General features: G+C 41.9%; 1 protein-coding gene across 1 annotated transcript in view; it reads right to left on the bottom strand.

The window, feature by feature from the left end:
* Positions 1-357: 357 nt before the first annotated feature.
* MECP2 (methyl-CpG binding protein 2) overlaps positions 358-19,737 on the bottom strand; it is a 79,334-nt gene continuing 59,954 nt past the window's right edge. The window contains exons 2-3 of the mRNA XM_069108413.1: positions 11,010-11,360; positions 358-1,494 (exon numbers count right to left, since the gene is read on the bottom strand). Of these exons, the coding sequence (XP_068964514.1) occupies positions 399-1,494; positions 11,010-11,360 (1,447 nt within the window). The 3' untranslated portion in view covers positions 358-398. The remainder of the gene's footprint in view (positions 1,495-11,009; positions 11,361-19,737) is intronic.

Below are 19,737 nucleotides of genomic sequence, written 5' to 3'. Positions count from 1 at the left end.
TACTTTGTTAGGTCTCTAGTGACAACCAGTACACCGTCCCTCTCCCAACAGGGATGAATGGAGGGCAGGTGCTGGTGTACCCTAAAAAGCCTGATAAACAGCTTGTCTGGTCAGTAGTATATGCAGCAAGCCTTGTTGAAGGAGCCTATTATAGAAAAGTGCAAAGCTGCTTCTGGCCCTGGTTAGGTCTTCAACCTGACTGTGCTTGTCGGTAAGAAAAACATCCCAAGTGCTCCAACTACTCCCACCCTGAAGCCACGAAACTCTAAGTTGACTGAAAAAAAAAAAACCCTTTTTAATTTCAGTTAATCGGGAAGCTTTGTCCGAGCCCTGCCCATAAGGAGAAGAGACAACAGCTGCCTTTATTCTTTTGTTTTTTAAATCCACTTTTGAAAAAGTCAGCTAACTCTCTCTGTCACGGGCGTCCGGCTGTCCACAGGCTCCTCTCGGTTTGGCCTTGGCATGGAGGATGAAACAATGTCCTTTCGGTCTCCCTCTGCTCGGTGTTTGAACTTTTCTGCTGCCGCGGTGGCGGCGGCGGCGGTGGCGGCGACGGCGGCAGTAGCCGTAGGCTGAGTCTTAGCCAGCTCCTTGGTGCAGCCGTCACTCTCGGGCGGCCCCCCTCTTGGCATCTTCTCTTCTTTGCAAACTTTGCTGCTTAAGTCCTGAGGCTCAGGGGGGCTTTTGCTGTCCTTGGAGCTCTCTGGCTCAGGGTGAGGAGGGGGTGGGGCCTTGGGTGACTCTGACGAAGGGTAGTGGTGGTGGTGGTACGGCTCCTTTTTCGGGGGGGAGGAGGAAGTGCTGCCACTTCGGCCTTTGGGGCTGCTCTCTTTGCTTTTCCGACCTGGGCTCTTTCCAGGCTTGAGTCCTTTCCCACTCTTCTCCCCCACAGTGGAGACAAGCAGAGGCTTCACCACTTCCTTCACTTCGATGCTGACGGTTTCCCGGGTCTTCCGCTTTTTGATGGGCAGCACAGTCTCATGAATGGACCTGATGGAAGACTCTTTGATAGCTTTCTTCTTGGCTTCCACGGCAGCTGCGGCCACCATGCTCCCTGGCTTCCGGCCCCGTTTCTTAGGAATCACCTGGGGCTCACTCTCAACTTTCCGCTTCCTGCCAGGGCGTTTGATCACCATGACTTGGGTGGACGTGGTGGCCCCACCCCCTTCAGCTTTCCCCCCAGGTGAGGGCTGAAAAGGCATCTTGACTAGGAGCTTGCCAGGACTTTTCTCAATCACCCTTTTGACCTGGACCCCTTCCGAGGCCGGTGCCCTGGGTTTCACTGTGCCACTCCCTTTGGGCCGGCCCCTCCCTCGGCCTGTCCCTGGAGCCTTGGGGGATTTGGACTTCTTAGGTGGTTTCTGCTCTCGTCGGGAGGGACTCCCTCTCCCAGTTACCGTGAAGTCAAAATCATTAGGGTCCAGGGAGGTGTCGCCTACCTTTTCGAAGTATGCAATCAACTCTACCTTGGAGCGAAAAGCTTTTCCCTGTGGACTGTGGAAGAGAGACAGAAAGAATGATCATTAAATATTATCCATGGAAATGTCCCATGTGGGAGAGGCACAGAAGATGGCAATGAATTCTTTTATAGAGAAGAAAACTACAGAAAGCAAAGCTCTATCACTTGGCTTTGGAAAACTGCTCCCTTCAAGTCAAAGAGGGTTAAAAATAGAGATAGAGGGTCATTGGTGTGAGAACCAGTGTTGTGCTATGGAGAGAAAACTGGATGAGTCAGTAGCCCTGGTTTGTAACCCTGCCTTTATCACTACTGAACCATGTTACCATGGGCAAGTCACAACCGCTTTATGCCTCAGTTTCCTAATCTGTGAAATGAAAGTTCATTCATCCAACCCTCCTTTCTTTAGCACTGACTGTGCAGAGCACTGTGCTGGGAGCTGGAGGAGATGCAAAATTGGAAAAAGATACTGTCCTCATGGGCAGTACAGTCTAGGAGAGAGAGAAGACATACATATAGATAATTCTAACACTCAATATATATAAATGAATCAGTAGGGTACAAAACAAAGTGCTTCTGAGAGCTAAGGAGAAAGGTTGTAGTCATCTTGGAGGATTAGGGAAGGCAGCATTTGAGTTGCACTTTAAAAGATGGATGGAAATTCAGTAAGCATAGAAAGAGAGGGAGTCAGAGGGCAGTCTTCTTTGGTTGGAGCACATAGTATGTGGGGGACACTAGTATGAAATAAGCTACAGAAAGGCCAGGTTGTAGAGAGTTTCAAATGTCAGGCTAACTAGGGAAGATCTTACTCAGTATGAAATAGGAACAATGGAGTGTCATAAGCGCCTCTAGGCAGAAGAAAGTGAAAAGAATGGGTTGGAAAGAGGGAGATGGGGAGGCAAGAAAATCAGAAAGAAATCTCTTGCAATGGTCTAGGTGGGTGGCAATAAAAGCCTACAATAGGGTGGAAACAGAGAGAAGAGGAAGAATAGGACAGGTATTGTGAAGGTCTTACCAATGAACCATGATAACCATCTGGATAGGAAAGGTAAGGGAAAGAGGAAAGAGAAATCAGATTTTGAATGTGGGAGACTAAAGTGGAGATGGGGGCCTAAGCCACCAGGAGGGAAAGTAGGTGGAGGGGGAAAAGAAACTCAATTTTGGACATACTGAGTTTCAGTTGCTGGTGGCATATCAAGGTAGACATACCCTGTTGGCTATTGGAAGATGTAGGTCTGGAACTTGGAGGTTAGAATTGGAGAAACAGACTTGGAAATAATCCTTATAGAGGTGGCAGATGAAACCGTGGGAGGGAATGAGACTGCCAAGGGAGAAACTGGAGAGAGAAAAGAAGGCCAAAGATAGTCTCTTGGAGAAGACTCACTTTAAGGAGTTGAGAGAAAAGGATGATGATCTAGCAAAGGAGAAAGAGAAGGAGCAGCTGGAGAGGTAGATGTGATGCCTCTAGGAGCTTGGGGTGTCTCTGAAGCCAGATAGCAGGCAGAAATGGTCAGTGTCTAAAGCAGCAAAGAAGTTGAGGAAGAAGAGGGAAAAACGCCAATGAATTTAGTGATTGGCTGGTCATCAGTGATTAGTAAGAGTGCAGTTTCAGTAGAGTGGCAGGGGGAGAGTCAAATTGCAAAGGAATGATGGCAGAATAGAGAAATGGAAGCATTGGCTAGAGAGAACTTTGAAAAAAATGCTTAGTGGTAGAAGAGAGAAATGAGGTGGTAGATGGAGAAGAAAGAAAAGGATCCTGAAGCTTTGTAAAGGATTGGCAACCTGAGAGAGAGAGAGACAGAGACAGAGACAGAGGCAGAGGAGAGAGAGAGAGAGACAGAGAGAGAGGAGAGAGAGAGACAGAGAGAATGAATGAATGAATGAAATGAATGAAAGAAAGGGAATGGCTTCCAGAACAAGGTATTTGGGGAGGTGGGAGGGAAGGGGATCACAGGGTTAGAGCTAGTGCCTTCTAATTTCCCAAACATGTTTGCATACATTCTTAATCAATTCTCATAATGATCCTGTGAGTTAGACAGGCTAAGCAGACCTTTTATTTCCTACCTAGAAATTACTGTCTCTCCAAGGCAGGTTAGTATATATTAGAAAAAGCACTGAGGCAGGGGAGACCTAGCTCTGAATGTAACATTGGATGTTTATTAGTTATATAACCATGGGCACATCACTTGACCTTCCTGAGTTTTAGTTTCCTCATCTGTAAAAGAGATAAGGGTTGTGAGTTTCAAATGAGAATGTATAAAGCACTTTGTAAACCTTAAGGAAATTCAGAAATGTCAGCCTACTGTATTACCTCTAAGATCTGAAACTCTGAAATTTTAACTCTCTGCCTCCCACTGTCCACCCTCCTACCTTTCTCACTCTCTTACTCACACTAAACTTACTTGGTCTTCCAACTATAGTCAGAGGAGGAATAAAAGAAGTAGTTGGTGCCTCCTGGATTAAGGGATATCTAGACAGCTATTTGTCAACCTGACATAAACAATGGCAAGGTCCACCTGCATTCCCAGGGCACGTATCCAGGATGTGACAGAAAGCCTCTTGAGAACTATCACATCTAACAACCACTTGCCAATTCGGGTGATTCATGTATGTACAAATGATACCACAAGAAAGAACTTAAAAAGCATTGCTAAGAGTGAGTATGACGTCCTGGGTAAAAAACTGAAGACCTTGGGCACACAGTTATGGCTTTTATCACCACTGTTCATTGTATTTGGCCAAAGTGAAAGGAGGATCTGGGAAGTTAAGAATGGTTTAAACAGTTGATGTCTAAGAATAGGATTTGGATTTCTGGATCATGGCTTAAAATATAGGAATAACAGGTTTTGGCAAGGGATGGAATGTCCTTCATATTAAGTGCACCCAAAAATATCTGCCTGGAGTCTTGTAAACTCTTTCATAAAAGAATCTGCAATGAAAAAGAGAGAGAAGGAGAAGACCCTTCACTGAGAGCTGACAGATCTGGTACCAAAGGGAACAGGAGGTAGAACACAGAAGGCGGAACAGCAAAAGAGAGGACCAATACATGGGAGAAGAGAAGAGAATCAGCAACGAAAGTCATGGCCTCAGATGCCTGCAGTAAGGCTAACGAACACTGAACCAAAGATACTGATGCAAGAATGAAAATTTGACTTCACAGGGAACAAGTACCACTAAGACTTGGCTCCTGACTCTAATTTAGCTCTGGGAGGAATAGCAGTGAACATGGAACCTTAGGGAAGAAACACAGTAGAAAATACCTGAGTGCAGATCAAAAGATCATTATGATAGAGTGGGAAATTAGATGAGGAGTTTGGGGAATAGATCACAAACCTGGAATGGAAACACTGATACTGTAACATGGGGAACTCAACGATCTGGCCATCTACTGGCACACTCTCATGGCCAAGAACAGAGCAGCCAATAAATTGGTGACTTGCCTTCATGATAACCCTTAAAAAGAAGAGGAAGTAACAAAGGGAACTACTATTCTGGACCTGATTCTGATCACTGAGTAATCGATACTGGTGAAGTATTAATGGCAGGAATCTTAGAGGGAAGGAACCACTCCAATACACAATTTGTGATAGCAAAGGAGAGGAAAGCTGTGATTAATGTGACATGTACCCTAGATTACATTTTACAGGGAAAAGAAACCACATACATAGTTATATTAAAAAAAATAATCCTGAGGGTGGGGAACATTAACAATTGAGGTGACCGGGAAAGTCTTGAGTAGAAGAACATAGTATTTTTTCCCTGGTAGAATGAAACTCCTCAAGGGTAGACACTGGTAGTCTTTTTATCCTCAGTGCCTGGAACACAGGAGGTGCTTAATAAATGCTTGATGGGATGAATGAATGGCTCTACTATATTGTACTCTGGTCAAACCACCTATGGAGTAGTATATTCAGTTTTGGGTATGGAAGGGTAGAGACAGCCGAAGTCACACATTGAAGGTTTCGGAGTTAGAGGCTGGCTAAGGCTTGCTGGGGATGTTGAAGAGGGAGGGATTACTGGTCAAGTATGGATTGGACAAGATGGCTTCTGAGATCCCTTCCCGCACTTAAGATTCTAGGATAGTCTTGGCTTTTATTATGGTCTCCTGAATTAATCTCTATTCTCCAGGTCCATCTACCTTACTCTCGCTTTACTTGTATCTCTCCCTATACTCTTGATCCTATTGCCAGCCACAGAAATGTTTCATTTGATTATTTCTCTTCTATAGCACGGAGGCTGAAGATTAACCCAGATCTACCATTTGGCAGGTTACTCTCTAGGATTAACTAGTTAACAACTGGATGAAGCTCTTTCCCATGTCTCCTCAGTGATGTGCCCAAAGCTGGCCAAATACACAAGGTCTCCTAGACACTAATTGGCCTTTCAGTACTCTGGCAAAGAACAGTATAGTCAGTAACAACTGGTAATGATAAACAACAGCTCTTACAACCCTGCATGCTTCTTTTTTTTTTTTTTTTTAAAAGAACCAGAATGTTTCTTAGGAGAAAATCTTGCTCTCCTTCACTCTGAAGCATTTCAAGTAAGATCAAGGAGATCAGTTGGCATGACTGCATTTTATAGATGGGGGAAACCAGAGACAGAGAGGTTACTAATTTTGCCAAAGGCCAGGTAGTTCCTGCCTTTCCTTTTAAGCCTGCACTCAAATCACAGTACCTTCCCTCAGCGGTTAGGATACTGGGGAGCTATAAATGGGCAGATCCTGACAGCTCTCTTGACTTAGCTTCAAATGGTTTCTTCTGTCTTTAGAATGATAGAACTTTTAAGCAAGTTTTCTACTAGACAATGTGTTCTTGAGGAGAATGTGTCCAGAAGATTCCTTGTTTCTTTGTCTTAAAGGACCCTACAACATTTCCCAAACTCTGAGGGGATTCAGGCAGCATATATTCAGCATAGAATGGGGGAAAGAACACTGAATCCAGTCAGGAAAGGCTCTGCTTCCAATTTGGCCTCCACTGCTTACTACAATGCTGGGCAGATCATGTTCCCTTTCTAATCCTTGGTTTTCCTGATTGCAAAATGGGGATACTAACCCTCATACTACCTATTTAACAGGAAAATATTTTGTAAATATTAAAGCACTATATAAAATGTGAGCTACCATCATCTGACCAACTAAAGTATTTTCCCACTCAATTAGTGTGTATCAGGTATATTTCCTCTAGAAGAATGAATGGTTTGCAAGTGAGAGGCTTTTTTCACAGATGGAAACCCAGGAGGAGAGGTTATTGGGGATACTAAAACTACCCTAACCTATCTCTGACTTCTGCTAATCTTTTAATTATCAGTGCTGGGAAGTCAGGGTTTTCCTCATAATAAGCTGGTCTCAGGCAGGACCCAAGATTCAACTGCTTCAACAGTACAAACCTGCTATGACAACTGTTTCCACATATGAACAGAATCAATGGGGAGGGAAGAAGAGGATTGATTGCCTGGAGCCTCAAGAGTAGGGATGGAAAAACCTCAGTGGGGGCAGTTGTGTCAGGCATAGAGCTCCTGAAAAGTCCCCCAAAGCTAAGTGTAGCCAGAATTTAAAGTGGAGAGAGCCATGTAGCAGTACTCCCTTGGACCAACCTTCCCCAACTGCGGTGTGCGACCCACTATACAGCCAGCAGACACAGAAGTGGGGGCACCAGCAAACTGAAAGGACAGAGCCGAGTTAGAAAACTTACATTTTGGTCTGGCATAAGCTTGAGGAGACAATGATAAAAGAATCTGTTGTATAGGTAAGCTTCATCTATTATGTCAGGAAGGATAGTTTGAGTAATGTGAAGAGTATAAACACTGAGGAGAATGAGTATGGGGAATGTGGGAAAAGATAATATAAGGAAATTTAAAATTAAAGTTTGGGTAAGAGAATTCTAAGCAGGTTGTGAGAATTTGGAAATGGAAGCAATGATCACTATGAAATAGTATGGAATTAAGAACAAGTCATGCTAGCCTAACCATTTCCTTTTTTGAGAGAACTACTAGGCTTGTAATCAGGGGAATTCTATAGACATTCTATATCAAAACAGGCTATCTGATAACTCTTATAACAGCCTTATGGACAAGATAGAGAGGTAAGGAATGGGTGACAGTATGATTAAGTTGATTTGAAACTTTAGGTTTGGTTGAATGACCAGAAAATGACCAAAAAATGGTCTTCAACGGTCTGGTGTTCTGGAAAGAGGGCACCTGCATAGGAAATCTTTTAACCTGTTGCTTTTTTACCAATGACTCACATGAAGGCATAAAAAACATGCTTTTCAAATCTCAGAAGATAGTAAGATGGGAAGAATAATTAACATGTTGAATAACAGAACTGTAATCCAAAAAAGATTCCAACAGCCTAAATAAAGATTTGAGGGGGAAAGATGTGGCTGGGCAATAGTTTATAAACTGGGGATATTTGGCCTGAAGAAATTTAGTGTCATTAATGCTGTCTTCAAATACTTGAAGGGATGTCACATGCCAAATCACTGTTATGCTTAATCTCAAAGGGCAGAACTAAGGCCAATTGCTGAAAGTTTCAGGATGGTGTACCTCCCCGCCCCATGTAAACTCCTTGAGGGCACACATAGTAAGTGACTAATAAATTGAAAAATTTCCTAACAATTATGGTTATCCAGAGGTAGAATGAGCTACTTTGAAAATTAAAGGCAAATTTCAATGACCTTTCAACTTGGACATTGCTACTCTAGGATTCTGAGGCCTGAATGTCAGGATCATGATACCTGTCAGGCCTTCTTTCAGCAAAGGAACCCTGCTTCTTGGCTTATTTAACAATCTCACTGGGCCGTTTTCTTTCATCTCACAGAGGCCTCTAGCTCATTACATGATCTATCACAAGTCAAAGCATAAGCTGGGATGGTGGCTGCTTGGCGTGTAGCAGATGTTTAATAAATGCTGTTGAATGACTTACTGCAGTGAAGCAGGGGAGGAGAAAACGCCTGACCAAACAGAAGGCCTTTCAGGAGCCAAAAGGGGAAAGGAGGAAGTAGGGAGTGAAGACCAAACACAGCCATCTGACCATGAGCTCTGTGTTTTCAGCACCCAATCCTTCTTTTGGCTGTTTTGGTACAAGTCTAGCCTGGGGAAAATAACACTTGACACCATTTTAGCTAAAATAAGAAGAGTATCAGAGATGCCACCATAGTTGGTAAGTCTTTTTGGGCAAGACGGTAAATTCTTTATTATGATGAGCCAGATCAAGCTTTTGAGAATACACAAGAGGTTTTGAGAATATGCAAGACAGTGTTTCAAATACCTTTGTGTATGAAATTAATCACTTCTGTCATTAAAATAACTGCTTCACAAGATAAGAGGATTTTCAGACTATGATCTTCAGCAATCAAAACAAAATTTATTAGGATCTATGAATATGGATTGAATAGATGGCTGGAAATAGGGGAGCAAATAAAATAGTGTGCCCAAAGAATAATTAACAGCATAATAAAGGGCATGTTTATTTCCAAATCTGTTTCTGACACAGGCAATCCTGGACCAGAGAAGACAAAAGACATATGATCATCTGTCTGTTTGGGAAACACCACTTTGCCATTACCATTGAGTGACTGGATCGACACTGCTGGAAGGAAGAGTTCCCAGAGGCCCTGGGCTGAGGCCAGCATGTAAAACACCAGACTTTTTGTTTCAGTGTCTTCATCTGTGTTTTAAAGAAACTAAAAGGGGGTTGGCTGTGATCAGAGTGTTTATAGATAACAGAAGCCAAAGCGTTTTTGAGAAACATTTAGATAACTGAAAAATTACAGTTTTATTGTTGCTGTTGAGTTGTCTGACTCTTCGTGACCCCCTGTGGGGTTTTCTTGGCAAAGATACTGGAGTGATTTGTCATATTTCCTCCTCCAGCCCATTTTACAGATGAGGAAACCAAGGCAAATGGGGTGAAGTGACTTGCCCAGGGTGTGTGAGGCTAGACTGGAACTCAGGCAGATGAGTCTTCCTGACTGCAGGCCTGGTGCTCTCTGCACTGCAGCACCCCCTAGCTGCTCCTACAGCTTCATTGAAGAGTAGCAATTTTTTGGGTAAAGAACAATTTTCCAATAGAGCTTAGGTCTTGGGGCTCAGTGAGGATTCTTTGTTAGGCGCATTCTCTGGATAGGAAGGCCAAACAACAACAATCAGGATGGACTGCAAGGGGTTATTTCTTATATATAGGACAAATATCAGGGAAAAAGGACTAAACACCGATAGTCGAGGCCTCCTTCTACTTCACAATTTGTTACCACTGGATGTCTCCTTGGCGTCAAACCCACAATCATGCAACTAACCAGGACAACTGGTACTATCTAAAAAAATTCCTCAGTACATAGCAGGAACTTTGGCTGCATTAAAGCCATCCAGAGACCAGAAATGTTTGCACTAGGGGAAACACACATCTCTGGGGAAAAAAAAATCCCATTATTGCCAAGTGGAAAATAAATTTGGCCCTTATACCTGGGATAATAAAGATAACCACTTAATGTTTAAAGTGACTATATGTCTAAGAAACACTTAAGTTTGAAATCTATTTAGAACTGGATTTGACAATGACCAGGGAAGCGTCATCATTTAAAACCATACCTGATGAAGTGCTATAGTAGGCTGTAACCCCATTCCAACCCTCGCCAAAAATCCTTTCAAGCATTAAATGGCATGCTTCCATGGTAGGGAGGTGAGGAGTGGTTAGTTTCTGTCCAGTAGCCTTCAGAAGAATTCTCACACTAACCAGCATTTCCATAACCAAGCACATCCCAAGTCATAGGACATTTGTCCTTCTTTCCATTTGCCACAGCTAGAAGGACAGTCTGGCTGGTCGGCCAGGGACTTGGGTGTGCCTGGAAAGCTTCTAATGGGAAGACTCATAGCTCTCCCTCCCTCCTTAGAAAGACACAAGTCCTTCTAAGGTAGTTTGGGTCATTCTGCCACAGCTCCTTCCTACTTGTATAAATGTCTAATTTTTTCAGCCTCTGTTAGACAAGTAGCTTGAATACAGGATCACATTTTAAGACTGAAAAAGAACAAAATTTCTGTCTAGTTAAAATACATTCTTATTTATTCTTCATATTATTGCTCTCTTTTTGCATTTACCCATATGTCACCTTTGGGACATGAAACTCAGTTTCTAAGAAAGGGGAAAAGGGGACTCCCCTTGGATAGTCTACAGGGTGCTAGTCATGGAGGTGCAACCTATGGGGGCCACTGGAATACAGTGGGAGATCTGGGTCACAGGCAAGTGGCAACTGTTACTTCATAGGATGCAAAGTAGGAGATGCTCAGAATACAAATGGCCAAGAAAGGCCATTCCCATCAGCTTCTGAGCAGGTTTATTTTTTTTTTCTTTTTGGAGGGCAATTGGGTTTAAGTAACTTGCCCAAGGTCACCGGCTAGGTTTTTTGTTTGTGTGTGTTAAGTGTCTGAGGCCGGATCTGAACTCAGGTCCTCCAGACTCCAGGGCCAGCATTCTACTCACTGTGCCACCTAGCTGCCCCCTGAGCAGGTTTCTAATCCCCCACCCAGTTGTCTCCTCCTCCTCATTCTGGTTCTTACTCACTTGATCAAATAGACATCGTACTTCCCAGCAGAGCGGCCCGATTTCCTCTGCTTGAGTTTTCTTGTCCAGCCCTCTGGCAGCGTGGGATCGTCATACATGGGTCCCCGGTCTCGGATGATGGAACGACGCTGTTTAGGGGAAGCTGAGGCTTCAGGTGCAGCAGGGGCTGATCCAGCCTCTTCTGATGTTTCTGCTTTTCCTGCCTCTGCTGGCTCAGCAGACTGGTGTGATGATGGCTGTGGGAATTCATGTTTTCCTTCCTTCTCCTCCTTTTTATCCCTCTTCAACTTTCGGAACTTCAGGGGTTTATCTCTGAGGCCCTGGAGGTCTTGGTCTTCAGACTGTTCTTCCCTGAAGTATTAAATAATAATGTAAGTATCACAAACAACACCAAAATCTGCAGAATGTTAAAAACACTGGGGAGCCCAAGGAACTCTGCAACTGTAACTGAAATTCAAGGTATACTTTTCCCCATCTAATAATCTCAATATTTCTGCTTTGCCCTGATGGCCAAGCAGTCCATGAAAATGGAGGCTTCAGTCCTGGGACAGTTTCCTACCATGCTGCAGCAGCTATTACAACTACTTTGTAAAGAATCTGTGATTTCATCATTGTGGAGAACTCCCAATGTGGGAGCACCACCCCCACCCCTACCCCAGTAATGTGGATCACAATCTATGACTTAGTAGATCCAAATCTGGGAAAGTTGCTTGAGACCTTGGTTAGAGGCCAAGAAAGTGTCAGGGGTGAAATTTGAACCCAGGCCTTCCTGATTCCAAGTCATGTACTCTATTTACTATGCTGCCTTGTCACTCATTCAACAACCCCTCTTATTAGAAGAGTTTGGAGGAAGTAAGAGACCGAGGCAGTTAGTTTGGCTTTCAAAGTCATTCAGAGGCTGGTCTGAGTCAGATGGCATTTAATTTATTGGGAAGGTAGGCTGCCAGATAGGGAGGCACCCCCAAATGAAGAAGAGGAGAGAGCAGTCAGCTTCAGGTTGCAGGTTTGGATCCCAAAGACTTGCTGCACTTGGTTTACAAGTGTGAAGACACGCCCATCAAGACTGTGTCCAATTAAAAATGAACTCAACTTTCCAACTCTGAGTATAACATTTCTGGCAGAAATTAAGCTTTGCCCTGTGGTATTCTTTGGTATAAGCAAATAGAGAAGTCCAACATTCAAAAAAAAGATTGCCCAATATCCTGGATACAGTTTGGAAGGAAATGATCCTGTGTCTTGGCTGCCTCAATGACAATACTCTAATGGGAGAAAGACTGCCGTTGGTATGGTTTCATTTTGCTGAATGAGTCAATATGTGAACATGTGACATGATGTCACATTTCCGCTGGCATGTGAAATCCCAGTATTTCAGCACTAAACAAACAGCACATTTTTTTTCCCTGCTGGGTAAAAGCAGTCACTTCCTTAGATATGGGGAATTGCAAAGTTCTTTTTTTCCTCAGGGCTGAACTCTACTCTGTGGATGTCAACCCTTGGATCAGGCCTCACTAGTGAGGTCCCAACCTACTGGGAAGAACTTTAATTCAACTGAAGAAAGAATGGTGACATGATTCCAAAGTAGCATGGGGATTAAGGAAAAACCAGTGGCATTTCTTTGTCTCACCACTGGTTAAGATTGGTGCTGCTTAGCTAGGCCAAAAGGGAAAGAACACAATTTGGCCTAAGAGAAGCTCAGAGAAGAAAAAAATAACTGGACCCCTTCCCAAAACCTGCTCTCTCATAGCTTTTTGACAACTGTCTACTCTCAAGGTAAAACAGAAGACCATCCTTCTCTCCCGTATTTTCTATTATAGTTCAGCACATTAGGTGCTGCTACCATTTCTCCCCGCCTTCTTGGTTTGGCTCTGTCTTTCAGCACTTTTTAAAGGTAGCCTTGACCTCAAGTTGCTGGGCATGGACAGAGTTTTTATTAGTGGGCATACTGTATACTCACCACCTCCTCACAATTCAGAACATAATCTAGTTTGAGTTTCGGCTCTCTAGTTGTGAGAACCCTATGGTATCTGTCGAAGCAACACTGATATTAAGAGGTTATATTTCACTTCTTTAGAAATACCTTTTAAATACATGATTATTAAAACAATAATGCTTTGTTAAATGTGAACTCCTAGTAAATATACCTTAGGATACTGGTAACATTTTAAAAGTGTGAAGATTGGTGGGGTTGGACTTCCAAGAATGAATAGGCACAGACTCAGAGATATGCTATGATGGGGATTTTCAATCAAATGGAACCCATTGATAAGAAAAACAACCTGTTAAATCTTGACCCCACAGGAAAGCTTTAGTTATAAGTACATGTATATAGAAAACAATGATACAGCAAGGTACATGTTGGTTTGGCCTAAGCTTGAATAGGAGGAAGAAAGTAGGCAGGATCACATTTGGGAAACTGTATAGTGCTTTCAACAACTGCAAGCTATCCTTGCTGCAAAACCCCATCTGTCCGTCTGTCTGTCTGTCTATCTATCTATCCTTTTGGAGGCAATCAGGTTTAAGTGACTAGCCCAGGATCACAGAGCTAGTAAGTTAAGTGTCTGAGACTGAATTTGAACTCAGGTCCTCCTGACTCTAGTGCCTATCCCCTATTCACTGTGCCACCTGTCTACCCTGGAAATCCATCTTCAAAAAGAAACAAACAAAACCCCTAGAAGGCATTCAGTGAATTATAACTATGCCACTTAGTTGCCTCATATGTTGATATTTCTTATATACACATATATAAATATACTTTGAACATACATATCTGTATATACAACATGTACATAAAGCTATATTTTGGAAACTTCTTACTAAATATTTTTGGAATTTGCTACTTTCTCTATCAGTTACTCAACTGAAATGCTTCCATTACTGGGACATTTAAGAAAATCACTAAAATCATATTTGGTACCTGGGTTGAGCTCCTTGAACTCAACTTAAATAGCTGTAAGAATATTCAATGCTCATGACCGAGCCATGCCAATAATAAAAATGACAGTGCTACTAAAGTTAGTTTACAATTTTAATGCTATACCAATCAAACTATCAAAGGTATACTTTAAAGAACTCAGTGATAACAAAATTCATTTGGAAAAATAAAAGCTCTAGAAAATCAAGGGAAATGATGAAAAGAAGTAGGAATGAAAGAGAATAGTGCTTCCAGACCTCGAACTATATTACAAAGCAGCAGTGAATAAAATCATCTGATACTGGTTAAAGAATAGAGAGATAGATCAATGGAATAGATGAGACAAGGAAGAATCAGAAACAATGGAAATCAATAATCCGGTGTTCCATAAAATGAAAACCAGAAATTACTTCCTATTTGATAAAAACTGCTGGGAAAAGCTGAAAAGCAGTTTGGCAGAAGTTAGGCTTAGACCAACACCTTGCACTATATTTCACAATACATTCTACATGGAAACACGATCTTAATATTAAAGATAATACTATGAAAAAATCAAAAGAGAAACAGATCACATGCCTCTCACAGCAATGGGTAGGATATGTATTCTTAACCAAAGATGGGATAGAGGCAATTAATTAAGATAAAATAGATAAGTTTGATTATAGACATGCTTTGGCACAAATAAAATTAATGCACCTAGAATAAGAAGGAAAGCAGTCAAATGGGGAAAAAAATTTGTATTAATTTTGTCTGATAAGGGTTTGGTAATATGTAAATAATACATACATGCGTGCTGTGTGTATGGTTCTCAAATGCAGAACTGCAAACTATTAACAACCACATGAAAGTGTTCCAAATCACTAATAATAAGAGTAATACAAATTAAAACAATCCTGAAGTTTCATCTCACACCCTGAAAATTGGCAAAGATGACAAAATATAGGATTAATCAATGTTGGAGGGGTGGTAGGAAGATAGATACACTAGTGCATTATTGGTGGAGTTGTGAATCAGTACAACCATTTTGGAAAGCAATTTGGAATTATGTAAATAAAGTGACTAAAATACTCTGACCTAGAGTAATAGAATCATTGTTGTTCAGTTGTTCCAGTCACATCTGACTCTTTGTGACCTCATTTTGAGATTTTCTTGGCAGAGATACTGGAGTGGTTTGCCATTTCCTTCTCCAGCTCATTTTATAGATGAAGAACTGAAGTAGAGTTAAGTGACTTGCCCAGGGTAAAACAGCTAGTTAGTGTCTGAGCTAGACTGGTACTCATGAAGATGAGTTTTCCTGATTCTAGGTCCAGTTCTCTATCCACTGTGCCACCTAGCTGTCCCAATGGAATCATTACTAGACTTATACCTCAAGGAAGCCATTGATAAGAAGTCTTCATATCTACCAAAAAATTTGTAGTAGCACTTTTTTTAAATAGCAAAGAACTAGAAATAAATGTTCATACACTGAGGGATGGCCGAACAAATTGTGGCATATAATATAATATTATATATAAATTAGCATTTTTTAGTAATTAAAAAGAAAAACATGGATGCACCTTGCCACCTCAATATTCATGAAAATAAAATTCCCCAACTATTGGTTGGAAGAGATGGATGCTCCCTTTGACCTGTGAAAAAAATCTCTTACGAACTACAATTTAAAAAAAAAACCCTGCAAAAGGGAAATGCACTTTTCTCTTTTATAAAGTCTTTTTCAGCCCTAATAAAAGGAAATTACATAAATAATAAATGAAATGAAAGATACTTCCTAAAATCATAGGCCTGTCCTCTCAGAACAGTCAGATAAAAAGTGCTCTACTCCTAAGAAATTCTATCTCCTTAATTTGCACAGTACAACAGAAGATAAGCTGGAATTGGAATTCAGCCTGGAAAACCCCAGTAGGCTCAAGTGAACTCAGGCAATAAGCAAAGAACATGCTAATTAAGAGCTACAGTGGTGTCTTTTTCTGCTGTATAGTCAATTTGTTTATTCCAGGGATGAAAGAGAGAAATCAACAACAAAGAAACCATTTATTAAGTGAGATGTACAAAGCACTAGACTAGATTCTGGGAAGATTAAGGTTAATTAGTAAAAAAGGAATTTTTGCCCACAAGGAACTTACACATTAGCTGGAGGAAGGGGAGATAAGACTTGGACACAAATAATTATAATGCAAAATAAGAGCACTGTGAAATTTGTAAGGGAGGTGCAAAGCCTTAAGAAAAAGTCTTGGGTGAGAGAGAACTTCAGACTTTGGATAGCAGAGAGGGTGTCGGGGTGGAAGCTTCATTTCAGCCAGGTACTAAAGAGTTGTTCCTACAGGGCAGTATGCTATGGAGGAAGAACAGTGGGTTTGGAATCAGAGAACCTGGGTTCAAGTTCTCATCTCTGGGCCTGCTTCCTTTCCTCTAATGGCTCTTGTAGCAGTGAATTCTAGGATTTTATAGCATCCCAAACATAAGGAATGGTGTGAACAGAGACACAGAGGTAAAGAAGTTTGGGGTGCAGTTGGGAAAGTGAACAGTATACTCTGGCTGGAAGGAGAAGGGTAGTAGTAGGAGGAGCTAAGTTAGAAGAGTAGGTTGTAGACAGAATAAGGAGGGCATGGAGTTTTGGCTTTATTCAGTGGGCAACAGGGAACTACAAGAGGTTTAAGTTGGGGGGTTGGATAAGAGGAAATAATTCTGACAAGAGGCAATAAAGCCCTGACCTAAGGTGATGGCTATGAGAAAGTAAGGGAGGGAATGGATATAAAAGATAATGGAGACATAATCAGCAAATTTCGTACATAACAGGATGTAAGGGAAGAGGGATGAAAACAAGGTTTCCAGATTAAATGGCTGAAAAGATGGTGCTATTATTTACAAAAATAAGTTAGTCAGGAAGAGGAGCAGGTTTCAGAACACACTTAAAGAGTTCCATTTTAGAAGTGGTAGATATGAGGTGCCCAAACGCTATCGAGGAGAAGCTGTCCATTAGTCATTAGAAATGTGGGACTGGAATTCGGGAGATCAGTCAGGGCTGCCCTGAATATGGGGTTGGGAAGGCAAACGAGACCCAGTAGGAAGAACACTGGATTTGTTTTTCAAAGGGCCTGGCTTCTAGCACGGAGTATGCTACTAAATATCAGTATGAGCTGGGAAAGATCACTTCCTTTCTCTGTATGTTTTTCAGTGTCTTCATTTGAAAAAATGTGGGGGTCAGTCCCTTCCAAATACAAATCTATGCTCTTAGATGATGACCTTTTCCAGCTCTAAGTCCTTTGATCCCAGGTGACAGTAGCAAACATGGGAACAGATGGGCATACAAAGTGTGAATACATCAAATAAAAAGGCTGAGATCAAGCCCATAAAGGACATATCCAATAGAGGGCAGGGGAGGTAGAGAATTGAAAGGTGGATGCTTAGAGAGCTTGGGAGAGCAGAGAGAAGAATAAAGGAGAAAAGCCTCCTGCTGAATTTGAGATGAGTATATAAGTGCATGTGAGTGTAAGTGTGTGTGTGTGTGTGTGTGGGGGTAGCTTTTCAGTAGCTGATGTTGCTTTAAGCTGACAGGACAGATCCAAATCAAACATTCCAGTTACCTGATGATAAGTTATTCTTCTGACTCTATAGGAAGCAAGGCTAACTTCCAAAAGTACTGATTATCCGTTCCATTCCTCCAACTACATTCAAGGTCAGAAGGGTAACTTTTAACCATCCCCATCTTTCCTATTTTTTTCTTGTCTCCTCTGCTTTCCTATTCAATGCTACCTGACTTACCTCTCTTGGTGTTTAAAAAATGCTCAGCAGGGAGCCAGCCAGTCAACTGCTGAGAGGCTACCCTCCCCAGCCACTGGGCCTACTGCTGCTACCTCAGCAGCTCTTGCAACTTGCAACCTTCTTGGCTGGAGCTGGGGACAGAGCATATTTAATTAATGGGAAATATAAATGACCAGGGGATAGAAGTCCTAATTTATGCCAAACAATATAAGTCAGCCTTTCAAGTGACTGAAGCTCAACTTTCATCAACATTCCTGACAAAACAGATCCAAGCTAGATCAGATACTCCAATGGAGGTGGTCAGCAATGGAAGGCTGTTGGGAAGAATAAATCTGAGTTGTTTGGGCAAAAAATCACTATCTACAATGCTCATGACATAATCCAGGGGTTTGACATTTGATGGTGGTGGTGGTGGGGATGCTGCCCAAATTCTTTAAATAGAGGACACAAAGAATACATTCATCTCTTTTAAATCTAGTAAAATAGCCTGGTAGGCTGGAAAAAAGCAGACAATCACTATCTAGAATTCACTGACACTGGTCAGTAATTGAACAGCCTAGGGAAATGAGTGGCTGAGAAGATATACTAACAAAGGCAACTACTGTCCCTATGATAGAAGAGAAAAGTAAGGGCAATGATTATTTCCCATTGAGGTCTTTTTCTTGAAGAGGAAGTTTTTGGCCACAATCCTACTATCAGCATAGCTTTCTTTAATACATTGGGATGGCTTTCCAGCTTGGCAGAATTGGAATTTCAGTAGCAAATGAGGGGCTAAGAAAGGAAAAAGAGGAACCAAAATTTTAATCCCTTATCAAAAGGACAGACAGAAGCCACAGTGATAGAGGGAAGCCATCAGCTATGGCAAACTGAAGGGAAATAAGCAGTAAGAGGAGTAGTAGGCAGGCTAGAACTGGTCCTAGAATGCCATTTCTTTTGCTCTTGCCCTCCCTCCTTTTTTAAAATAACATAGTCATTTCCCAATACTACACTCTCCCTATGAGGACCCCCCCCCCCCCAAACTCACCCTTGTAACAAAGAAAAACAGTCAAGTCTAGCAGCAGAGCTGACTGGTCTACTTCTGCTATGGCTACTCTAAGAAGAAAAAGAGACCCAGGGGGCAAGAATGCTCCAGGGTATGCAACAGAATAAAAAGTGCTCATTCTATTGGTTTTTTCCACATCAGACTGAAATGTCATCATGGCCTAGCATTCAGGAAACCATTTGCCATTAAAAGGCAAATTCCAAATATTTTCCCCAAAATGTCCAACAGATTAATTTCAATGCAGCTTTCATTATAGCAAAAATGCTGCCAAAGATAAAACAGGCCAAATGAATTCTGTGTTACTAGGCTCTAACAAGAAGCAATCCAAAAGGGTTTTTTTTTAAAAAGATAAATTTTATGAAAGCATCCAAAGAATAGAAAATGAAGTTCGAAATGGAAATGTTCCTTTAGCTCAATGTCATACCACTGTGATGTAGACTTCGGGCATAAAACAAAGCCAAGGTACAAAAACATCCATCTGCACAGCAGAACTTTAATGAAAGCAAAAGCCCTGTGGCCTCAATACTCTTATTGGTATATAACACTTTGTCAAAGATGACACAGTAGTGCTACCAAGGCATAGCCACAGCTGAAAACAGCAATAATGCAGTTAGCACATATTGGATCCCAAAACCCAGGGTAGAAATCCAAGGGGATCTCCGTGAAATTGAAAGAAAAAAGGTTCAGACATAAAGCACTACAGCAGAGAAGGAATTGATTCCTCCAGGTTTTAGGTAGACAGCTAAAAGAGACTTCCCCCTAAGGCAAATTCCAAATTTAAATCTCAATCCAGCCCCCCCCCCCCCCCCCCCCCCCCAAGTCACAGGCCAGGCCACAGAGAATTCCAGGAGGCAGCAGCTTTCATTACCAATAAATCATGGTGCTTATAAAATGCATCTGGAAAGCTCCATTCCTTCTGCCCCTAGCATGAGGTAAATTTTCCTTGTTTACCCTAAGAGTAGCAGAATCCTTCCCTGCATCAATCAATGAACAGAACCTAGAGTTTATTAGCA

This window comes from Petaurus breviceps, unplaced genomic scaffold (assembly GCF_028583685.1).
Source record: "Petaurus breviceps papuanus isolate PSGF00001 unplaced genomic scaffold, PetGlider_PUasm1.0 90386, whole genome shotgun sequence".
NCBI classification, from domain to species: Eukaryota; Metazoa; Chordata; class Mammalia; order Diprotodontia; family Petauridae; genus Petaurus; species Petaurus breviceps.
Note: the sequence above shows the minus strand (reverse complement) of the source record. Positions and strands in the feature narration are given on the sequence as shown.